We start from the raw sequence: 24876 nt of genomic DNA, 5'->3' as shown, positions 1-24876 counted from the left end.
GAATCCAACCAGTTGACTAAATCCAAGGATGCCTAAGGACAAAGTCCTGGATGAGCAGCAATTTTCTGCTGCTAAACTCAGACAGAGTGGTGTGTGGACAACGAAGACCCAATGGTCAGCCCAAGAAAGGAGCAAAGTTCGGACCTGCAGGACTCTTACTATGTAAGTATGACTTGATGCTCATTCTGATGAAGGGTTGTGTGATGAAACACTAAACACCTTTGCTGTGGTCAATACAAACCCAAGACCAGTCCAGTTTAAACTATAGCTCTTTAAAATGAATTTCAATGTGAAAACCTTCATGTCTTCTTTTTTTAAAATGTTTTTAAAATCCCAGATCTGTTCAATAGGATTCAAGTCTGGATTTTGAGTTGGCCAGCCCATCAGTTCCAGTACTCCAGATTCCTTTTTCTTGGTCAAGTAGTCTCTGCACAGCTTTGAAGTATGTTTGGGGTCATTGTCCTCTTGGTATATGAACCCACGACCAATAAGGTTCAGTCCAGAAGGGATTCCATGATGCACCAAGATGTTGTGGTAGACCTTCTTGTTCATGAAACCATCGGTTTTAACTGATTTGACCATGCCATTTCCACAAATGGAACCCCATACCATAATGAAATCTCCACTGTGTTTCACTGTGGGTGCAATGAATCAAAACATTCTCCAGCTCTTCTGCGGACATTAACACGACGATGCTGATGGAAGAGTTCAAACTTGGACTTGTCCGTCCAGAGTACTTTCTTCCAGTAATCTACAGACCAGTGTTTGTGCTCCCTGGCAAATTTTAGGCATTTTGGATGTTCAATAATGGCTTCTTAGCAGCTGTTCTTCCTTTTAAGCTTTGTTCCTTCAGCCGTCTGCTTATGGTCATTCTGGAGACTTTCTCAGATTTTGATCTAGAAGCATTAATCTCTGCCTGAAGATCAGCAGTGGTCTTCCTTCTGTCTCTAGTACTTAAAATCTTGAGGTGCCTGACATCTGCTTCAGTTCACTTCCTTGGCGCATTTTGTAAGTACCAGTCCCTGCAATCGAGTCCAAGGCATACTTGATCACACTGTAAGAACACTTTATGTCTTGCCCTATTTGTCTCAAAGACCGTCCAGCATCATGAAGTGCTTTAATTTGGACTCTTTCTTTCTCAGTGAGTTCCCTACACTTCACCATTCTGAAAAGGAGTGAGAATTTCAAACTGAATTCATGTTTTTATATCCAAATTTAAGCCAGCACAGAAATTAATCAAGAATAACATACAACCACTAAAACAAATTTTGTCTGTTCAGGAATGCAAGTAAATAACTGTAATTTGGCATCTCAATCAAAAAATGATAATATGCTTTACTATTTCATTCAGCTTTTTGGTAAAACAGTTGATTTGAAAATTCGTGGATAACAACAGTAATTATATTTTAGCATTAAAGATATAATTTTGATTAAAGAGCTTGCACATACTGGTGGATTAACCATTACAGAAACATAAAAAATATTTTGGTAATCAGCAATACTGTTAATTTAGGGCAGCGGTGGCAAACACCTTACACTGTGTGGTGGTCTAATACATTTGTTAAGTACTGTACATACAAATAGGAAGCACCTTTTGATGGCAGGCATAGGCTATGTTTAAACAGAGATCCAGAAAATAGAGATGATAAATAGAACTGAAATCTCTGTCGGTGTCAATCAATCAATCAATCTTTATTTATAAAGTGCCAATTCATAACAGTGTTATCTCAATATGCTTTACATAAAAAGCAGGTACGACTTAACTCTTTAATGATAAAATCAGATAAGATCACCTTTATTCGTCCTGAAGGAACTTATTTTGCCAAAAGACAACAAAAGTTGGAGCAGTTTACACAATTACAGAAAGGAATTAAATAAAATCAAAATAAGCATACAAAGTACAAAGTGTAAAGTGTCTAAGTGTGTAAAGTGGCTAAATGTGTGAAGTGTCTAAATGGATGTAGAGAAATAGTGCCTAACAAATTAAATAGAAATAAGTACAAATGTGCTAATGAAGAGAGAGACCCAACGATTCAGGAATTAAAAATTAAGGATTCAAGAATCCCCAGATGAGCAGCATCAGATATTATATTAAGCAACAGTGGCAGGAAAAACTTTCCCTTTAACGGGAAGAAAACTTGAACAGAACCAGGCTCTTTCTGTCGGGGTCCGTGTTGAGAGAACAAACAGCAACCAATATACAAACAGCAACTAAAGTACTGACAATAGGAATGTGACTAATAATTAGCATTAAGGTAGCATTAAAAAAACATGACAAGTGGCCGACGATCTGCAGCAGTGATTCATGAAGCCAAAGAACCACATCAGGAGAAGCAGGACCAGGATCCACAGGAATCTGAGGGATGAGAAAAGCACAGAAAGGTGTCTGATGATACACCAGAGTGGTTATAGAAACATCTTGTGTTGCTAATAAAGAACAAAATGGCTTCCTATTACAAGAGAGTACACAACCACTTTGTATGGAACCAGGTACATTGAAGCTGCACCTCCTCTTTTGGAGGACCCTGTAAAATCACTGCAGACCCCAAATCTAACTTTGAGAACCACTGTGTTGTACTAATACTGTGTTGTTGCTTTTACAGTCATTCATCTGTTGCTGCTTCTGTCAATGTGCGGGTCTTCCTGGGGGCTTTACTGAGATGCCTTTCGACACCAAATCACACCTCATTAACTACCGCACTGAGGGTCAGGGTGAAAATACGGTAAGACCTTCTTTACCCTTTAAACACAACCCCACTCCACTATTGAAGGTTGTCATGTACTGATCACTATTGCCATTGAGATGATATCTATTTGAAAGAAGAGACATTTAACCACTAGGAAGCAGGATAACTCTGTTCTAACATTTGGATCATTGGTCTACAATAGGAGGTGAACATGCCAACACAACTGGATGGAGATATGTTCAAAGTGAGCATGGGCATGGCTAACAACACCTCAGATATGGCGCCCATGGCATATATGGATTTCCAGAAATCTGTTACTTCCATGAATGGGGCCGGGTATCAAGGTTTTTCAAACTGCCACAAGGGGATGATGAACCAGCCGAGTGGCAGTGGCTTCTTCTCTGAGTTTGAGAGCAGAGAATCAGGAATAGAGGGAGGACTTTATGACAGCATGGCTCTGCCAGACCACTTCCTGGGACAGTATTACAGTCAGGTGAAGAATCATTTAAATATTTCTACTTGCTCCTTACTTTCTGTAATCCATATATCCACATTGTGATGCCCTGGGCAGATATATTTTGATAGTTTTCAAATGCTGGCTCAACAAATTAAAACTGGTTGAAGAGGGTTATTTTGTTACGTGAGCATGCACGTCTCTAGCATTTCTAGTCATTATTATTAGGATTCTTTTTTTAAATAAAAAATTACATTTGAAATTTATCACGAAATCCAAACAAATGACTGTACTTAGTCAACAAAAACAATAAACTTGCTGAGGATTTCCTTTTTCTGTTTGAACAGAAGGTGGACAGTGGAAACGAGAATCTTGAAGGGAAGGACAGTCTTTTGGTTTATGACTACGAGGGCCAGAGCTCCTCTGCCGGCTCAGTGGGCTGCTGCAGCCTCTTGGACTCCGACAACGATCTGCAGTTCCTCAGTGACCTCGGGCCAAAGTTTAAGACCCTGGCTGAGGTGTGTGGAGGCAAGAAGATCCCAGCTGAAGTCAAACAAGTGCTTACTCCTCAGTCCAGTGCCTCCATCAGCACTCAGAGCTCAGTATCACATTTGATGACGGCGCAACAGCTGCCCCCTCCACCCAAACTGGAGCCGACCGTCACAAAAACAGAGCAGACTGTGGTCAATGAGACATCTAAACATTCTCAGGTGGTGAAGGAAAGCATGGCCAACGTGATAGAAAGGATGACCACAGTGAATGAAGGGATGGCAAATCAAGGCCAGATGCTCCTGCTACAGCAGCAGCAGCCTGTCTACTACACCACCAGCCCTGTGTTGCAGCCGATGCACTACGTAGTCCAGCCACAGATTCAGAACACCATGCTGCTGACTGAGACTCCATCCGCTAACCTGCATGGCATGGTACTGGTTAACGGCACTCAGATGGGACCTGCCCAAGGCGTGGTCGTTCAGGGGCAGACAGTGATGTCCAGTGGACAAGCACAGGGCCCCGGCATGCTGCTGGTGGAGAAGACTGGGGTCCAGGAGGGTGGTACCAACCTGATCCACACTGGCAACCTCGCAGGCTCCCAAACCATGCTGGTTGTTGAGGGAAAGGTCCCTGCAGGGTCACTGAAAGTGCTGAAGGGTAGCCAGACCTGCCTTGTGCAGGGGGGCACTCTATCCGCAGGAGGGCTTTCAGGATCTCAGGGAGTCCTGATGGTCGGAGGGTCAACAAGCACTGGAGGGCAGCTGGTCCAGGAGTCAGGAGGTCTGTCCCACAAGAGTGACATGTCTGGCTCTCAGAGAGTCCTCTACAGCACATCTACTGGCCCTCAGAACAGCATGGTGAGTTCATCTACTACCACAGCGAGCACAACCCCCACCTACCGCAAGGTGGTGGTGCAGGAAAGAAAAATTCACTGAATGAGAGATTGTCAGTACAACAGAGGACTACCACGTGGTGATGGGATGCTTGTGGAATTCAACTTATGTAAGACAACTAATGGAGAGCAGGCAGCTTCAATAAGCACATCTTCATGTTTTGTTTTATGTGTGTGGAATGTGTAAAAAAAGTTGTTTAGATTGATGATAGATGATATCGTTGGGTCTCTCTCTCTCCTTTGGTTTAGACCTGTTCTTGATGGAAGATAACACTGTTATGAATTGGCACTATATAAATAAAGACTGATTGATTGTGAATTGATTTTTTTAAAACGTTTTTTCTAGGAGTTGTGCTTTACCATGAGGGGAACAAATAAAACTGAATGAATGAGCGAATGCATGTTGTCTCTAATTCCGTTGGCCTGTATGATATGTTATGTAGTTATTTGCTGTCTGTTTTGTAACAATAAAAACAAAATATCAAAACCAAATGACTCATTTTAGCTGAAGCTATCCGATGGAGTTCATATTAGCTATCCACAATGACAATATAAATATGTGGGTATCACCATCTTTTCTGTGTTGTCTTGGTTTATCTCTAAAGTGAATACAGAGCAGATTGTATAAAAGTTCAGTTTGGATATTGATAGGCAGTCTTTCTTACATTTGACAATGTAGGGTAAAGTTAGTGTTACTAAGATGAGTGTTCTGTCTTCACTTTATTGTATCTTACCGTCTAAGATATAATAATTATATCTTATCTGGAATGGGGAGTGATTGAGCCTCTGAGCTTGTGCTGAACTCCTACCAGGAGTGTCAAAGTGCTGAGTGAATGTAATGCTTGGGCAAAGCATCTGTGCTCAGAAATGTACACTGCTTAAGTAAGTGAAGGTAAGATTAAAAAAAGCAACCCTACAAACTACAATACTACAATGACAAAGGTGGGTAACCTGACAGATGGGTTGAGTGTGTCCCATCAAAATGAAATGTATTTTGGTGAAATGTGATGACGTTTGTATGATCTTGTGGGAAAATAAATACATCATAACATTAACATGATATTCAGGGTGTGTCAGGGGACATGATCTCCTCAGTAAACATGACTGGACATGTTTAAACGGTTTTATTTTTCTGTTTTTGTGTCTTGTGTGTGTCTGCGGGTGTGTTCTACAGTTCCTGTAGAGCTGGTTTCTTCCTGAGCACAATGAGTAGGAATCACTCCTTTGTAGTTATCAGTGCTGAACGAGACTGAAATCTCTTTTTCACACCCAACATGCCACATTAAAGAGGTGAAATATGTGATCATTTTACATTTTGGATTTTCTGCTCTTAAAGCAACATAAATAAGATTGATGGATTGTACGATGCAGCCAGGAAACGAACAGGTTGGAAGAAGCCTGGCGTTGAAGGAACTATTCATGTAGATCCCTACATTATATTTGCATTTCTGTGTTTGGAGTTTTTCAACAGTTTTTGATAAGAGTGTTAACAGAGAGTTAAACATAGATAACATCAATTTATAGGATAAAATTGTTCATTTATTTGTGAATGATTTTTTTGGCAAATAAAACAATATAACACGAAATGTTTCTTTATTCATTTGAAAAGCAATGCATATTTTTTCTTTCCATTATGTGTTCGATTCAAGTCAGGTTAAGTCAGATTTTATTTATACAGCCCAAACTCCCAAATCAATTAGGTTCAGTCCCTCTCATCTACATGAATAAAGGAAAACTCCCTCAAAAGCCCTTCCAGCAGTGAGAAAACAGAAGAAACCTCACCAGAGGTGGAATCCCTCTCCCAGGATGGACAGACAGGAAATAGTTTTCGTGTGCACAGAAAAGACCAACAATATCACAGTATGTACACATTACAATGACAACATTTCTGATTAATGTCAATTATAGATGTCATATTTCCTCCCTCTTTCAACATTAATTTCAGGTAATTTACTCTGTGCAGCTTCCCTTCTTGAAAAGGATGATCCCTTCTACACGGGCTCGAGCTGGATTTCACTCAATAACCAAACCGTTGTTGATTTTCCCTCTTTCATTTTGCAGTTAGTTTAAAAATCAAGTGGCATCGAAGTGGCATGGTATCAAGGTGAAAAAACCTTTAGACAGAGCCAAAGAAAAAATGTTCACATTATTAAATATAAACAGATAGTCCCCACATAGCTGTATTCATCAATAAAGCCAGATGAATCAAATCAGTTGGCTAAACTTCAAGTCTGCCTTAAGGACACAAAGTCCTGGACGAGCAGTAATTTTCTGTTGCTAAACTCAGATAAAACTGTGAAGTTATTCTGCTTGGCGCTTAACACCTTAGAGACACCATAACTGCTCTGGATGGCATTACTCTGGCCTCCAGCTCCACTGTGAGGAATCTGGGAGTCATCTTTGATCAGGATTTGTCCTTTAACACCCACATTAAAGGGATTTCCAAAACTGCCTTTTTCCATTTACGTAATATTGCTAAAATCAGGTCCATCCGGTCTATGAATGATGCAGAAAAATTAGTCCATGCATTTGTCACTTCCAGGTTGGACTATTGTAACTCCTTATTATCAGGCTGCTCCAATTAGTCGTTAAAGACTCTCCAGCTGGTCCAGAACGCTGCTGCTCGTGTTCTGATGAGAACTAAGAGAAGAGATCATATTTCTCCTGCACTGGCTTCTCTTCATTGGCTTCCAGTAAAATTTAGAAAAGAGTTATTAGAGAGTTTTATTAGTCACATTCCTATTGTCAGTGTTATAGCCACTGTTAGTATATTGATGCTCTCTCTCTCTCTCTTTACCATAACAAAGCTCATCTCACAGAACCATGACTCAGAGGCAGACACACCTGCAGCCACACTCCGTCTGTCTGTTGTCTGTCAACTCCTGTAGTTAGTTTGTTTATCATATACATATCATATTTGACTGATTAAATACAAATGTATATATATACAGTGGAGGAAATAATTATTTGATCCCCTGCTGATTTTGTAAGTTTACCCCCTAATAAAGTCATTACCAGTCCATAATATTTATGGTAGGTTTATTTTAACAGAAAGAGACAGAATATCAAAAAAAAAAATCCAGAAAAAGAACATTAAATAAAGGTTATAAATTAATTTGTATTTGATTGAGTGAAATAAGTATTTGATCCCAAAGCAAAACATGACTTAGTACTTGGTGCAGAAACCCTTGTTGGCAAGCACAGAGGTCAGACGTTTCTTGTAGTTGGTCACCAGGTTGTGGCCCAACTCAGGAGGGATTTCCAAATCCTGAAGGTTTCAAGGCTGTCGCTTGGCAACTCAAAGTTTCAGCTGCCTCCACAGATTTTCTATGGGATTAAAGTCCAGAGACTGGCTAGGCCACTCCAGGACCTTAAAGGGCTTCTTCTTGAGCCACTCCTTTGTTGCCTTGGCTGATCTCTCACCTTTCTCAGAATCATCTTGACCCCACCAGGTGAGATCTTGCATGGCGTTCCAGAGCGAGGGCGATTATGTTGTATTTCTTCCATTTTTGAATTATTGCACCAACAGTGGTCTCTTTCTCACCAAGCTTCTTGCTGATGGTCTTGTAGCCCATTCCAGCCTTGTGCAGGTCTACAATCTTGTCCCTGACGTCCTTTGACAGCTCTTTGGTCTTGCCCATGGTGGCGGAGAGGTTTGAATGGAAGAGACTGATTCTGTGACAGGTGTCTTTTATAAACATGACGAGCTGAGATTAGAAGTACTTGCCTAAAAGGACAGGACTAATTTGTGTGACTCCTGGGCACATAACCGGTCTGTGGGGGTCAGAATTCTTGCTGGTTGGTAGGGGATCAAAATACTTACTTCACTGAGTCAAATACAAATTGATTTATAACCTTTATTTAATTTATTTCATTGTTTTTCTGGATTTTGTTTTGATATTCTGTCTCTCTATTAAAATAAACCTACCATAAAAAGTATGGACTTGTCATGTCTTTATAAGGGGGTAAACTTACAAAATGTTGCTGGGCCAGGGCCATTTTATCTGGTACAGGCTGGTTGGTGTGCTTGTCTTCTCTTCTCTTTTTTTTAGAACAGGTTTAGTCAGTTGAGGCTGTGTGTGTGTGTGTGTGTGTGTGTGTGTGTGTGTGTGTGTGTGTGTGTGTGTGTGTGTGTGTGTGTGTGTGTGTGGTGGAGCACTCCACCTCTTTCATAAGCTTCGTCCTTGCCTCCTTCAGCTCACAGTCAGTCAGGACCTCCTGGCAGTGCCATCAGGACTCCATCAGTTTACTTGATTCAGATAGTGGGACTTTTCTTCAGTCATGATTCGAGTTTCTCCATCCACGACTGTGCTGCTCCTGCTTACAGTGAGTACAGAAGGATTTTCCTTTCTCTTTTACCTGCTGTCTGCCTCAATGCTTTAATTTTTTTATCATGCCTTTATTTTTTTGTTTTGCTTTAGAAAAGTCTTGTTAATCCTCTATGGATTTGTTTCTCTGGAGGTCTGAACTAAATCATACTGTTAATGGTTATAATGGACACAGTAGCTGTAAACTATAGAACTAGGATAGAGTGTTTGTTCTGTGGGATACCTGCATAAATAAATATATAATTCAATATGTAATTCAAACTCCATAGTGGCCAAGAGGAATCATTTTCAGAATTTCTGAGACTTTCAATTTCAAACATGGGAATGTTGGATAGCTTTTAAACCAAAGTCTCCAAAAGTAGTGCAGGAGGCAGAGCTTTCAGCTATCAGGCTCCTCTCCTGTGGAATCTCCTCCCAGTCTGGGTTCGGGGGGCAGACACCCTCTCTATTTCTACTCTATTTAAGAGTAGACTAAAAACCTTCCTTAGTGATAAAGCTTATAGTTTAGGGCTGGATCAGGCCTTGCACCAGCCCCTAGTTATGCTGCTATAGGCTCAGACTGCCGGGGGACTCCTATGATGCACTGTGCTCCTCTCTCCTCCTCTTCCTCTCCATCATTATGTCTCATGTCTGCTTAATGTCTGCCACTAACTTGCTATCTTCCCCTTTCTGTGCTTTCTCATCTCTCTGGTTCCTGTGGATCCTGGTCCTGCTGCTGTGGTTCTCTGGCTTCATGAATCACTGCTGGGGATCGTTGGCCACTCATCACATTTTTCAATAATATCATACTGCTAATCTTTTAGTCACACTCCTATTGTTAGTGCTATAGTCGCTGTTAGTACAGTGGTTGCTGTTTGTGTTGTCTCTCTCTCTCTCCACCCCACACGGACCCTGACAGAAAGCCCCCCCCCCGAGCCTGGGTCTGTTCCAGGTTTCTTCCTGTTAAAGGGGAGTTCTTCCTGCCACTGTTGCTCAATATAATATCTGATGCTGCTCATGTGTGAATTCTTGAATCCTTAATGTTGAATTCCTGAGTCGTTGGGTCTCTCTCTCTCTTAATTAAAAGAGTTTGGTCTAGACTCTAACCAAAATTCTTACATTTGGACTCATCAGACCAAAGTACAGATTTCCACTGGTCTAGTGTCCATTCCTTGAATTTGCTGGTCCAAGCGATTCTCCTCTTGTTGTCGTTCTCCCTGAGTAGTGGCGTCTTCAACCATGACGGCCTGTTTGACACATTCTCCTCTGAACAGCTTTATGTTGAGGTGTGTCTGCTACCTGAACTCTGTGAAGCATTGATGTGGCTCTAATCGGAGGTGCTGTTAATCTGTGGGTCCTTTTTTTTGTCCTCTGCCTCTTAATATTCATACGCAGCCTTCCTGAATGTAATCATTCAATAATTGTTCATAGTGAAGTAATTACATCTTTTGTATCACAGCTCCACGTTATTACTGTCGTGAAGGCCATCATGTGTCCCGCATCGATATTTCTATCGGAAAATCATGACTACTCTCAAGATGGATATATTTTAAAGGTGAGTCATTGCTTGTTGTACAACCAAAAAGTGGCACAATGTTATCATCCATCACACAGAGAGGATATATGGCTGAAGAAGCCTGTAAGTACCTCAAGTGCCCCAATGTATTCATTGCTCCAATGTCATTGAAACAATGAAATTTCTTGATTTTAAAAATGGTTTGATAAACAATCAGAGAATTTTTAGAAACTGTAACCACCACATAAAAAAAAAAGTTTAACAGGGAGTCGAGTTAGAGGACTGCATTTACTCATAGCACACAAACACAAAAAGATGAACTCTCTGAACACAAGTACCCAATAAAAAAACAAAATGTGGGCTATCCAATTAAAAACATTTAAGGAGGCACACAAGAGCAATAGTTGTTAATTAAGAATTGAATGATTGGAATGTTTTAAACCATGTATTAGGGGGGGGGCAGTTTGAATACAGTTCTCCAGTGAGTCTTTGGGATTTTCAACGTGATACAACAACATATCCAGGCATAAAGAAACAAATATTCTCCAACCATTTTTTGTAAAAGGCAAAATTCTGAAGGCAGTTAGAAAAAAGGGTCAGACTCAGATAAAATGTTTTAAAATTGCCCATCTGTGTGAGAATACCAGAGGTTTTCTTTTTGAACATGTTTGAAGATTTCAACGTTTCTTCAAGAGCACAGATGTCACAGTATCGTTACACTTACTCGTCCACAAAGATGAGAACACAAACATCAGTTTCTCTGAGGTTCAGTGATGTTTGTTACTAACATTTGGACGATCAAATCTGAAATAAAAAACACCAGAGACACCGGGGGGAGCACTGGAACATTTTCAGCTTCTCCAACAAAGAGGGGGCCATCTTATCACAGACACGCATGTATCTGCAGGGTGGAGGCCTCCAAAGAGGAACCCAACAAGACTTAGACTTTAGACTTTTACTTTACTTTATTGATCAGAAAAGTTTAGAAGAGCTGCTGTAACTGGCTGCCACTCTCACGGCACCATCTTAAGGTGCTCTAGCTAGACAGTTGGAGTGGCAGTAAAATGCTTGAGGAACAGCACTGATATTGATATGTATATTGATTATTGTTCAACAACAGATGATGGTTTGGAGTTTTTGCTTTTTCCCCTCTCATAAAGGTTTTCAGCTTTTGTTGTTTCCTTCTGGTGCACTAAAATTAATATGAAGCTGAGTTTTGTTGAGCTGAATCAACTCGTTTCACTCTGTGTTTCAGATTCATTCAGATTTCGATAATAGCAAAGTGAATATTGACTACTCTCTAGAAGGCATTGGTGCGAGCCAGTACCCCTTCCACGTGTTTGTAGTCCACCCTAAAACTGGACTTATTCGTCTGACCAAAGTGCTTGACAGGGAGGAGATCAATGAGTACAATGTGAGTTATACATGACAGATTCTGTTCTATTGTACTTTTTGACTTTGATGTCACTTTTTCCTTGATACAATTCAGTAATTCCTGCTTTTTATATTTAATATTGAGATATTTGGCAGCTGGCTTTTTCTACACATGAACGTCACAGGCTATTTATGTTTGTAAAAGCACCTGCTAAGATGATAAAAACATTTGAGTTTTCTGTTTCAGCTGTTAGCTGTTGTTACGTTCTCCAGTAATGGCAGCCGTGCTGAGAAAGACCTTCCACTACAAATCGTGATAGACGACGAGAACGACAATGCCCCAGTGTTTGGAGTCATCAAGCCTGCGAACGTGAAAGAGCTCAGTCCAAGAGGTAGTGGTCCTGCTTTTGTTGTCAAAATGGCTGTATTGTTATGTGATGACAAAGTTATGTGTCATGGCTTCATTAATAATAAAGGAAATAAGCCAAAACCTTTTGACTTTTAATCTGTTGTATCTGTATTCAATGTTTCTCACTAAAACACTGAATGTTTCCTTCAGATCTAACAAACATGTTCTCTTTGCTGCAATTTCAGGTCCTTATCAACATACTTTTTAATCTTTGGGTTTGGGGAAAGTAGCAAGTCTTTTCAAGTCAAAAGGGTCAAGTCCAAGTGAAGTCATGAGTTACTGATGTTAAAGTCCAAGTCGAGTTGCAAGTCTCTTTACATTTTGTCAAGTCGAGTCTAAAGTCATCAAATTCATGACTCGAGTATGACTCGGGTCCAAGTCATGTGACTCGAGTCCACACCTCTGCTACATACACTGCTGCCCATGAAGTTGGAATAATTGTTCAATACCCCCAATTTTGTCTGAAGCCTGAATCCACAGTTTGCAAAGGTTAATAATTATATCCTGGTTAGAGACACATCAAACAATATAGATACGATATTAGATGATTTTAGATTTGGCGGACAATGCTCTTCTTTATGTGGAGCTCTCAAAGTATAGGAGAAACAGCAAGAATTCTTCTGAGAGAGCTCAGAGGGAGAGAGCTCTTCTGACTGAGCTGTCAGTAAACAATACCAACATTATAGCACATATGGTAGCAGCAGAATGTGGTGCTAGCATGAGCACACTCACTGACTTAATACTATGTGTCATTAGTGGCAGTGAAGTAGACTTCAGCACATAACCAGTGTTGTAAACAGTACATGATTAAAAATGACTCAGAAAATCTGCACACATAGTGTGTTTTGGTGAGAAACACTGGATGTAAACACAACTTTTGTTAGGGCATGTTTAAGTTTTGTAATTTCATGCTGTTTTTTTACAGACACTACAGTTGTGAAAATTTCTGCAACTGATGCTGATAAACCACACACTTTAAACTCTTGCATTGCCTATACCATAATCGACCAGAATCCACCTCACGACATGTTCTACATAACCAATGATGGAACCATTTGCGTCAAAAACCCATCTCTGGACAGAGAGGTATGGACTACACCAACAGCGTTTCTTTTTAAGATGAATGTGTTGAAAGTGATGAATACTTCATGCAATTTATGTCTTGCACTCCATCATCTGATCAATGTCGGCTACTCCAATTAATCACATTCATTCAAGAAGGTGTTGACAAGTTGGTAACAGCGGGGTCAACAATAGGATGAAGTCCTGTACCTCTGCCAATTTATCCTTTCCTTTCTTGGTTTTCTGGCAGATGGAAACAGTAAAAAGCTCTGATAAAGCAAATAACAGCTTCAAATAATTGCTTAGATGTTCACTTTAACAACATTACAGTAACATATGCATTATATATTTATCATATGTTTATAGCTTGTTATGCTACTGAGTGATGAAAAATTTAACTAATGCAGCTTTAAGGCTAAAGTTGAAGTTAATTAAAGTCATGATGCTTGAAGGAACCTATAAGACCAAGTGTTTGCTTCTAATTCATACCTGCTACTCAAGGCTTCTACTGTTTTTTTTTTTGCTTGTTATCAGCTTTAGCAAACAAAACTTTCCTATGAGGGTTTTGCAGAGACTTTAAAGTAAACACCACTGTTTGGTCCTTAATCCTTTGGAACAAGTGTCTCTGACAATATTGCATGAGTTCAGACAGAGCAGTTAAGTTGTGCATAGCACACACTGGACTACATACTGTAGTATTTAAAGGTCCTGTCCTTCCTGTACATGGCCTTGTCATCCTCTTGGGGATAAAGAGATGACTTTTGAGAGGATCAGACACTGACAAATTCGGTGAATTCTAGAATTTCTGGAAACTAGAGCAAACCGGAGCATTTCTACTCTGTCGAAGGCACAACCATGGAGAAAACTTTATATGGTATAGCTCGTAGTTCACCTCTCAGAATTCATACCGTTTACATCAGTCCTTTCTCACAGCAATGTGTTCCCGTCTCTCTAAATAATTTATGTTTTGTAATTTCAGAGAGCAGATAAGTACATTCTGACGGTGAAAGGACAAGACTTAAATGGTCAACCGGGGGGAAACAATGGTACCGGCACTGTTACCATTAATGTTCTAGATGTGAATGACAACGTTCCCTCTCTGGAAAAAGAGGAGGTAGTTTTCTTTCTCACACTCTTCTATATCAACATGCTGTTATACATAAATTGTATACTGGTGCGAGATGAAATGATTTTCATGCTCATGTCACAGATCACACATTAAAATGCTAATGAAGTGTAGAGTTAAACAAACACCACAGAACCCTGTCATTATCATCTCATGACGCGCTTTCCTTGCAGTATGAGGGCAGCATTGAGGAGAACACACGTGGTGTAGAGGTGATGAGAATCAAAGCAGAGGACCTGGACCTGAAGGGAACAGACAACTGGGAAGCCGTGTTTGACATTGTCAAAGGCAATGAGGCAGGGTACTTCAGCATTACAACAGACCCCAAGACCAATGAGGGCATCCTGATGCTTGACAAGGTACCACTGAATGAGCAACACAGCAGTGTTTTCTGCACTTTTCATTGAGAAGAAATATATCCGTGGGTCTCCCAGTCCTTCGTGGCATAAATGTGATGATGTTTACATATCATGAAAGTGAACCTGGAACAATCTGACTATGATCTGCAGTTCAGGGACATTGTATCAAATGAATCACACTGCTCCACACTGTATGTGTATGCCACCCACACACTCACCCTCTTTCTGGGGAGGTGGTAGCAGAGTAGCTGGTGGTGACTGAACTGTTGTGCACTTTCATTCATGCAAACTTTTGTTTTATTTCATTCCAGTTAACCATTAACCATTTGACTTCCAGAAAACAAATTGAGTTTGAACACTTAATTATTAGCAACTTAAAGGAAAGCAAGCAAAACAAGGTTGTCCATATCAATGGCATGACTGTTAGGCATGTTTGTGGTAAAAGGAAAGTTTGTGCATAAAGGACCACAATGAGTGTCCATCAGTGGTGTGGCATTTCTTTTGTAGGTGGCAGGCAGCTCTGTTGCATGTGGTTATAGCTGATGGATACATAGTGTGCAGTAGGTGATGTTGCACCCACTAGTGTGATTTATTTGGTATAATGCTTTAAAATGAAGTACAGCCACAGGGCATTACTCACCAAATCCTGCTTAAAGCAAAGTGGTTTCTTTGGCACATGAATTCAACATTAAGAATGTACATAAAACACAGCATCTGCATTTCAGTCCCTATTATTATTATTATTGTGTACCATCCCACAGGAAGTGGATTATGAGGATGTGAAGGACCTTGAACTAGGACTAAATGTGAGGAACAAGGGTCTGCCGTATGTATCTGAGACACATACTGGAACTGGTGTAGCTTTTGGACCAAGTGGTGCAGTAAGTTCAGGAGGATCATCATGGCAGAGTGGGACCACTGGTAAAACCTATCCAATCAAAATCAATGTGAAGAACAAGCCTGAGGGGCCAGTTTTTGACCCCAAAGTCAAAACTATTCCCATATCAGAGGGAGGTGATTCCAGCACCATTAAGGATTTTATCGCCTACTACCCTGCAATAGATGGAGACACTGGAAAAACAGCTGAGAATGTTTGGTCAGTGCATACACAAACATATACACATTAAAACCTCTGCACTTCTACAATTAATGATAGTAACTGACACAGCTTGTCTCTGATGTAGGTATGCCAAGGGCTCAGACCCTTACAACTGGCTAACCATCGACCCAAACACAGCTGGGATCAAACTGAACAAGATGCCTGACAGAGAATCTCCCTTCCTTGTCAATGGGACATATATTGCTAAAGTGCTGTGCATTACAAATGGTATGCTCTTCCACTTTGTGTCTGCTCCAGCAGCAGATCTTTTACATGTCAGACTAGAACACTTAGTGAAAAGTAGCTGGAGTTTTCTGATCAGTTGTGAGCTGTGAACTTGTGAGCTCAAGTTTACCAAGTCAAATTCCTTGTTTGCCTGTTCAAATTTGGTCAATAAAGTTGATTTGCCACTAGCCACTAGCTACCTACCACAAATATCTATCACCATTACACTGGCTGTTTGTGGTAAATAAACACAGTCCAGCAAAATTAATTTTCATAAATGAAGTAGAAAGAAAATTTGCCACACCTCAGCCTGAGCAGGGGCAAAAAGTTGTGTATATCTGTTGTCTACAAGGAGGGGAAGTCAAGTACTTTTCTCTGAAGAATGGGAAATAAAGGAAACCCTGAATGATCTGTTCTTATTTATGTTTTTCCAACACAGATATGCCCCCTGAAACCGCCACTGGAACCATAGCCATCCAGGTGGAAGATATAAATGACAACTGTCCCACCCTGACCAGTAGCATTAAGACAATGTGTACCACAGCTGATTCTGTCATTGTGAACGCTAAAGATGAGGATGAATTCCCTAATGGACCTCCTTTTGACTTTACCATCATCCCAGAGGGCACTGAGGGCAAATGGCAGGTGGAGCATGTTACTGGTGAGGAGAATACTGCCGATTATTTACAAGTTATAAATTGCTCTGTGTCAACATGAACTGGTGTCTGCCACAGATTTGTTTCCTTAAGGTAGTGGTTCCCAAACTACGGCCCACGGGCCGGATACGGCCCGCCTCCACATTTGGCCCGGCCCCCTGAACAATACCAGAGACGCATTATGATTTTTTTTTCAGTCTGGCCACGCGATCGAGACTAATACACGCATAGAACGTGACATTCTATTCCACCCTTCTGCAGTCTGTGCCCCTATCTGAACCCCCCCCCCCCAGAAAAACAATCCTAGACTCGCCCGTCAAATAGAACGGAATAATGGCGAAAAGGTTAGGTAAGAGAAAAATTGATTCAGAATGCAGGATATTTAACCTGCAGTGGACAAACGATTATTTTTTTGTTCAATGCAAAGAAAAGGCTGTTTGTCTCATCTGTCAAGAGGCAGTGGCAGTATTCAAAGAATACAATCTGCACCGACACTATGAATCCCGCCACAAAGACAAGTATGATAGCTTGCAAGGCCAAATGCGAGCAGACAAACTCTCAAAGCTAAAAAGTAAACTGTTTGTATGCCAAGCTCAGCTGAACCAGTCATCCGTTCGGGCCAGCTTTCGGGTTGCTCAACTGATAGCAATCAGCGGTCAACTTTTCACTGATGGAGAGTTTGTCAAGAAATGTTTGAATGCTGTCGCGGAGGAGGTGTGTCCCGAGAAGAAAGATGTCTTTAATGCCGTGAGTCTGTTGGCGAGTACAATCACCAGACGCATTGAAGAAATCGGGGGTAATGTATATGCCCAGCTGCAGCAGAAGACGAAAGAATTTGACTTTTTTTCATTAGCACTGGATGAGAGCACGGATGTGCAGGACACAGCGCAGCTGCTCATTTTTATTTGTGGAGTTAGCGCAAACTTTGAGATGTGCAAGGAGCTGGCAGCCCTCCAAAGTCTAAAGTAGACTAGTAGTAAGTGTTTACGTTTAGGCAAAGTTTGGGGACCCCTGCCTTAATGGTTACTAAAGTGAAAAGTTCAGATTCTACACGAGTTGCTTAAGGCTTTATAAATAACATGGAATGACTTGTATGGATCTGCTATGGATCTTAGACCACTGTAATGCCCAAATGTGTGGAACTTTGCTTCCAAACTAAAATGCTGAAGCTTAAGCTTGAGTCTTTAATGCAGGATAGTGTTAAGTTTAGAGTAAACCCACCTTCAGATGAGAAGAAATTTGCTCTTGGTTCACCACAAAGTAGGGTCCAAGTTTGCAAACAATTGCACTTGCAAAGGCAAAGCACAGTGCAGGTATACGTCCATGGAAAAGGTAGTGCCTTCACCTAGTTGGATACCAAACAGATGCACAGGCAGCGCAGGGTGGTTTACTGCTGATCATGTGCGGGCGGCTTAAAGCATATTGATTTTCTACACTTGCTGTATGTTTGTCTTGTTGCCGGCAGACACTGCAGCTATCTTAAGGGCCCAGGAGCCCATTTGGCCTGGTTTCTATGAGGTGGAATTTATGGTGAAGGACAAGCAGGGCCAGGCCTGTCCACAACCACAGAAAGTGCAGGTCCACGTTTGTACATGTGAGGATGGAGTGGTGTGTGGACAACAAAGGCCCAATGGTCAGCCCAAGAAACGAGTAGAGTTTGGACCTGTAGGCGTCGGACTGCTATTCCTGGGACTGTTTCTCTTACTATGTAAGTATGACTTGATGCTCATTCTGATGAAGGGTTGTGTGATGAAACACTAAACACCTTTGCTGTGTTCAATACAATCCCAAAACAGGTTAAAATGAGATTAGGTCCAGTTTAAACTAGCTCTTTAAAATTAATTTCAATGCAAAAAACTTCATATCTTTTTTTTTTTTAAATGACCACAAGTCTTGTAAATTTGGCAAAAGATAATGTGTTTTAAATACATTTTCTGGTACTTTTAAATGCTCCAACAACTACAAGGAAAAGTATTCAGATCAGTCTCTCAGAGCCCCAGGCTTGTTAAAGGTACATTTAAATGTGTGGAAGGTAGATTCTGCAGCAGGCTGCACGGTGGTGTGGTGGTTAGCACTGTTGCCTCAAAGCAAGAAAGTTCAAATCTGCTGGTTAACGTAAGTGGTGACTCTAAATTGCCTGTGAGTGTGAGTGGTTGTCTGTCTCTATGTGTCAGCCCTGTGATTGACTGGTGACCAGTCCAAGGTGTACCCCGCCACTTGCCTAATGTCAGTTGGGATTGGCTCCAGCCCCCGTGTGACCCTTAACGCCAGAAAGCTAACTAATCTATCAGACCTTTATTACAGCATACATGAAACAACAATGTACAGGCAGTAAGAAATAACCAATCCCATTCCAGTCATTAGCAGCATGCAACACACTTGAGCACACTCTAGTGGTCGAGGCTCCACCTCTGGGAAGTGTAGTTTTAAAGTAATGAATGGAGCACTGTGGCGTATAAGTGGAAGTCATACACAGTGAACACAGGAGAAAAACACTTACATACTAATCGGAAGCACCTTTTGATGGGGCCATGCAATGCAACAACATAGTCAATGGGGCTTTGAGAAGTATCTGGCATAGGCTATTTTTAAATAGAACTGAAATCTCTGTCGGTGTCTGCTGATCAGTACACCACACTAAAGAGGCCAGACTGTCAAACAAGTCAAAATATATCAGACATATTACAACATGCAGTTTACACCAGAGTGGTTATAGAAACACTTAGGGTTGTATAGTGCTCAGTGGTACCAGAAATGTTGTGGTAATGGTACCTTGTATGGTATTACAAATAACTTATTATTAATTACATAAATTAACCGTTTAATGCATGAATTATGATAACCTCAGTCTCAGTCTCAGGATTTTTTTAACAAGTGTTTTTATTCATCTTTATGCGTGAAAAACAAGATTTGAACTTTGAACTAAAGATATATTTACATGTCCAGTAGTTGCAATATAGCTACTGATGCATGATGTACAATTCAGTTGACATGTGATTAATCATAATTTCCTCCCAATATAAAATCAATACTTGGAAAATTTAGCAATTGCATGACTCCTTAGATGTTACTTGGTGTCACCATATTTTTCTCACCTGCAGGGGTTTCTTTTTATTGAAGGTTTGAACAGAAAAAAAATGAGCAACTTGGTGTTTCTGGCTGTCTGTCGACCATCTTGGTTTCACCCTTTTTTTGTTCACTTGCGATGGCTTGGCACTGGGTAGCAGTCAGTGTATGAGATGATGCAGTAGATCCACTGTAGTGGCTGATGTGCAACTATGCAATCAAAACTCATGCATATACAAGAAAACAGCTTTTGAATAGCTGTACACTGTAGTGACCTCTATGCATGAAAGGGTTAATGTGACTTTGTGTAAAGTCCACTTCGATCTGGGCACCACCTCGATAAACGAGGAAAAAGATGGACAATTTAATTGATCCAGTCTAATTAAAATACTAAACTGTCAATTTGGTATTATGAATTAACTTAGTAACTACTATCAAAATTACTATATTGACAGCTAATTGAAGGATTTAGGAGTTCTTGACAGAGTGTGTGTCTGTGTGTGAGGGAGTGTGTACATGTGAATGGGTAAAGGAATGTAACATGGAGGACTACAAAGGTTCGGAGAACCAAATGTTGACTCCCTACAAAATGACCACCAGACCCCCTGCTGTGTGGGTCAGAGGCAGACAAAGGAAAGCTAAGTGCTGTAGCTGTTAGCTTAGCTTCGTCTCTCGGTCGAGGCCTATTATAAAACTGTGTGTGTGTGTAGATAAAGGTGCAGGTTAGGAGAGGATGGTTAATTGCATGTAGACTCTGTGTCTGTGTGAGCAAACTAACATCAACTTAACTTTATGGCTGCACAGTAAACTACAACACATCACAATAATCAAACTCAATGAACATTAAAGCATAAAACCAATACATTCACAAGGTTAAACCATTGTTTAGCCATGTATAGTTATGGTATGCTACATATGTCCAGTTAGAGTTTGATACCAGTCCTCAGAAGGGAAGAAGAAGGTCCTTCAGTCTGCTGCTTTCTCAGCCTGTTGATGAACCAGGCTGGAAGAAGGTTGTGGTTCTTTGTCCTTGCTGTCCTGGTTGCAGGCTGGAGGAATCTGGTCTCTCCTTTGTCCCTTGCTAGTTAGCAGCTCAGTGCTAACTTGCTGGTGTGCTCCTGTTGCTTTGAGTTTGAGTTAAGACTTTAGACCCTTGTGGGTCCAGAGCCGGGATCAGAGAGAGAGAGAGATCAGTTGGGGAGCTCTGGTTTTGTGTCCTGAGGTTGAGAGGTCATGTGTCCCTCATTGGCCAATAGTGGCGGTAAAGCTGGGCCCAGGGGTAATTTAGCACCTATGTGTGAAAACTTAAGGACTCTGGGAAACTGAGTTCAGCGAGGGAGCTCTTTGTTCAAAAGACAAAGAAACATGTAGTCCGCACCATTTTCTGGTGAAGCCCAACAGTTGCTAATAAAGAACAAAATGGCTTCCTATTACAAGAGAGGACACAACCACTTTTCTATGGTACCAGGTACATTGAAGCTGCACCTCCTCTTTTGGAGGACCTTGTAGAATCACTGCAGACCCCAAATCTCACTTTGAGAACCACTGTTCAATTCAATTCAATTCAATTTTATTTGTATAGCCCAATATCACAACAGAGTGTCTCATAGTGCTTTACAAAGTTCACTGAAATAAACAAGTGTAAGCACTGTGTTGTACTAATACTGTGTTGTTGCTTTTACAGTCATTCTGCTGCTCTTCCGCCAATGTCTGCCTGGGGGCTTCACCAAGATGCCTTTCGACACAAATTCACATCTCATTAACTACCACACTGAGGGTCAGGGTGAAAATACGGTAAGACCTTCTTTATCCTTTAAACACAACTCCACTCCACTGTTGAGGACAGGAAGGGTGTCATATATTGATCACTATTGCTATTGAGATGATGTCTATTTGAAAGGAGTGAAGTGTACTTGGTCAACAAAAACAATAAACTTGCTGAGGATTTCCTTTTTCTGTTTGAACAGAAGGTGGACAGTGGAAACAAGAACCTTGAAGGGAAGGACAGTCTTTTGGTTTATGACTACGAGGGCCAGAGCTCCTCTGCTGGCTCAGTGGGCTGCTGCAGCCTCTTGGACTCCGACAACGATCTGCAGTTCCTCAGTGACCTCAGGTCAAAGTTTAAGACCCTGGCTGAGGTGTGTGGAGTTAAGAAGATCCTAGCTGAAGTCAAACAAGTGCTTACTCCTCAGTCCAGTGCCTCCATCAGAGCTCAGTATCATGTTTGATGACGGCGCAACAGCTGCCCCCTCCACCCAAACTGGAGCCGACGGTCTCAAAAACAGAGCAGACTGTGGTCAGTGAGACACCTATGCATTCTCAGATGGTGGAGGAAAGTATGGCCACAGTAAAAGAAAGGATGACCACAGTGAATGAAGAGATGGCAAATCAAGGCCAGATGCTCTGACACTGTTTAATGCAATTCAAACTTCTGGACATTTCTCAAGTATATTGTACAGTATAATGAGAGATACTGTGTATGTGCATAAACCAACAAGCTTTGTTATCGCATTGCCTAACCTCTCTTTTTGATGTAAAAATTAGAACAATTGTTAGATTACATTGTCACAATTTCCTAAAAAAATATTGTTGCAATCTTGACTTTGGATCCAAACATATAGCTGCCCTAACTTTACATTAAAGTATCTCTTCTTCCCACTGTTTAGACATCTCCTGCACCGATGATCCAGTATTTCTCTAATTTGGCATGCAGCATGAACAGGAATTAATTTCATCAAAAGAATATCCATATTTCAAATAGTCTGCCATCAATGAACGGTTGAATTGAACAATCGTGCGCGTGACTGTTTTCAGAAAAGGAGCAGTAACAAAAAGTTCAGTCTCAACTAATGTTGAACTGGCAAACCACCTCGTCCACCTCAGCAAACCAAAAGTCACATCGTTTAAAATGGCTTTTGTATTACAGTAAGAAAATACTGAATCTGCCTATCCCTATATATCATGACACTGACATTTGGGGTTCAGCATTTCTGCAGTGGAATCTGTAAGACCCAATGACCTAGCATGTTGCTGTTGGCTTTAACTCTACACTGTAAAAAATGTCTGTAAAATTGACAGCAAAGTGCTGTAAAATCATGACATCATAAAAATGTAAACAGAAAAACAAAGAAGCCCTGTTTATTTGACAGTTACATTTTGTAAAATTATGTGAAAAGAATCAAATTTCTTTGTAGAATTTAAAGACTGCTGTAACGTAGACAGAGAAAACCTGTAATGCAATAAACAATACAATGAGGTTAGAATTACAGCATTAAAGTGTTAAAGTAATGGGTAATTCCTGTTGGGAGCTTCATTTTTACAGGGATAAACTGTAACATTTAAGAACATTTATTCATGTTATATACCTTTTAAAATAATTAAAATATAGGTCACTAAAAAAATTAAAACTATCATAGGATTAAAAAAGTGTATTTTTAACAAACATAAAAGAGCAGAACTGATAATTGATACTTGATACTTGGCTAAAGGTTTAAAGCTACCTCTTTGTGTTTTTTTATCACTTATACATAAATTATAATACTACTGTCATTAACTACAACAGATACTACTGAATTCACCTTGACTTTAACTAATACAAAACATATAGCAGGACTAATTTAGCCAGTCCTGGTTAAAATCACATAGATAAATAAATTAAGAACATATAGTGTGTCTGAGTCATCCTGTTCTGTTATATTTATCACAATTCTCAAAATCCTAATTCATATTATATCCCTTAATAAAACTAACATTTATCACCTTCACTACTTTTACATTTCTCTTCTAAAACCAAAAATTCCGTTTCTTGATCTGTCGTACGAACACATCATAGCACTTTTTTTGGGGATGATTTGCAGTCGTTTCTCGTTTGATGGAGTTCACATTGAATGCATCATATGCGACGTCTTTCCTCTCCTGAAGATTTCAGCTTATCCTCCATCAGTCTGCCAGCATTGGAAGCGGTGTTTTTAAGGAACTCGACACAAAGCACTGGTAAGTTAAATTATGCTTTTTAAACTTAAACCGCTTCATCATTGACTGCGTTGTCCTAAAGATAAGATACTAGTTTAACATTTTCCCTGTCGTTTTGCTAACTTTCTGGAGTTGCTAAGCTAACTCTCCATTGTCTATGCAGTCACACCATAAACGTTGACGTTCCTTTTTTGGCGCTCCCGGGAAGCAGACAATCTGTAAGCATGTGGTTTTTCGTGTGTAACTAACTGCCAACATTTTAGTTTTCTGTGTATTGGTCGCTCAGTTGCAGCCTTCACCGCGGATTTGTTGACGTACACGTCCGTTGTGTCGTCGAGCTGGAGGCGTCTTTTTTTCACTTTTCAAATTTTGGCGCTCACTGGATGCAGATGTTAAGTAAGCTTGTGGTTTTTGCTGTAGCTGTGTGTAAATGCTTTAGCAGTGTGACGGTCATCAGAGGAAGGTAAATACTTGGTTGGCTTTTTTATTTGATATAATTATTTGCCATTTTCACAGTATAACTATCGACTCATGTTTTTTCCTTGTTTAAATGAATGTTGCTGATGTTTAATGGCACAGTTATCAAACGCTGGTGTATGCTGTTCTTACCTTAGTTATTAAAAATGATTACCTGTGCTTTTTGCAGTAAAACACTTGAGACAACTAGGGGTTATGTGCTGCATTATAGAGTTCATAGGAATGAACCACATTGTGTTTTCAAATGTGTCAGCTATGACTGCAAGCGAACATTTTGTACGTATGCAGCTTTTAAAGCTCATTTTTATCGTGTTCACAATGCTCCAGATCCCTCTGTTACTGCTAGAGCTGTTGTTACACACCTAAAATGTGCCATTTCCATGTGTGAGCGCCAGTTTCACACAGTGAATGAACTTGTAGCCCACTTAAAGGAGCATATTATTGAGGGGCGACCTGTGACATGTCCTGTAGCTGGTTGTAAAAATATTTTCACTGTGAAATCCTCCTTTACAGCTCATATGTCCAGGAAACATAGAACATGCTTGATTGATAGCATAAGTGACATATACCGGGAAACTATCCCTCAGACTACTGTTGTCAGTGCATGTGAACATGCTCCTCAGAGCTCAGATAATGCACCAACAAATGAAAACACTGAAATGCCAGAGAATTTTAGTGATACCTTTCTAAGGAATATGTGTTT

At 40.5% G+C, this 24876-nt stretch overlaps 2 protein-coding genes across 2 annotated transcripts in view; both read left to right on the top strand.

Moving 5' to 3' along the window:
- The window catches only part of LOC139203266 (desmoglein-2.1-like), a 52756-nt gene extending 47785 nt beyond the window's left edge, over positions 1-4971 (top strand). Inside the window, exons 18-20 of the mRNA XM_070832958.1 lie at positions 2630-2723; positions 2890-3180; positions 3489-4971. Coding sequence (XP_070689059.1) covers positions 2630-2723; positions 2890-3180; positions 3489-4568 — 1465 coding nt within the window. The 3' untranslated portion in view covers positions 4569-4971. The remainder of the gene's footprint in view (positions 1-2629; positions 2724-2889; positions 3181-3488) is intronic.
- Positions 4972-8769: 3798 nt separating this feature from the next.
- Positions 8770-22933, top strand: LOC139203265 (desmoglein-2.1-like). The gene is given in 14 exon segments (XM_070832957.1): positions 8770-8851; positions 10292-10387; positions 11604-11762; positions 11970-12114; positions 13057-13217; positions 14173-14307; positions 14493-14678; positions 15440-15774; positions 15863-16005; positions 16442-16663; positions 18124-18366; positions 21409-21518; positions 21692-21926; positions 21929-22933. Coding segments are annotated over 14 exon segments (2418 nt in total). The 5' UTR covers positions 8770-8806; the 3' UTR covers positions 22132-22933.
- Positions 22934-24876: the final 1943 nt, after the last annotated feature.

The sequence above is a fragment of the Pempheris klunzingeri genome, chromosome 6, assembly GCF_042242105.1.
Source record: "Pempheris klunzingeri isolate RE-2024b chromosome 6, fPemKlu1.hap1, whole genome shotgun sequence".
Lineage (NCBI taxonomy): Eukaryota > Metazoa > Chordata > Actinopteri > Acropomatiformes > Pempheridae > Pempheris > Pempheris klunzingeri.
Note: the sequence above shows the minus strand (reverse complement) of the source record. Positions and strands in the feature narration are given on the sequence as shown.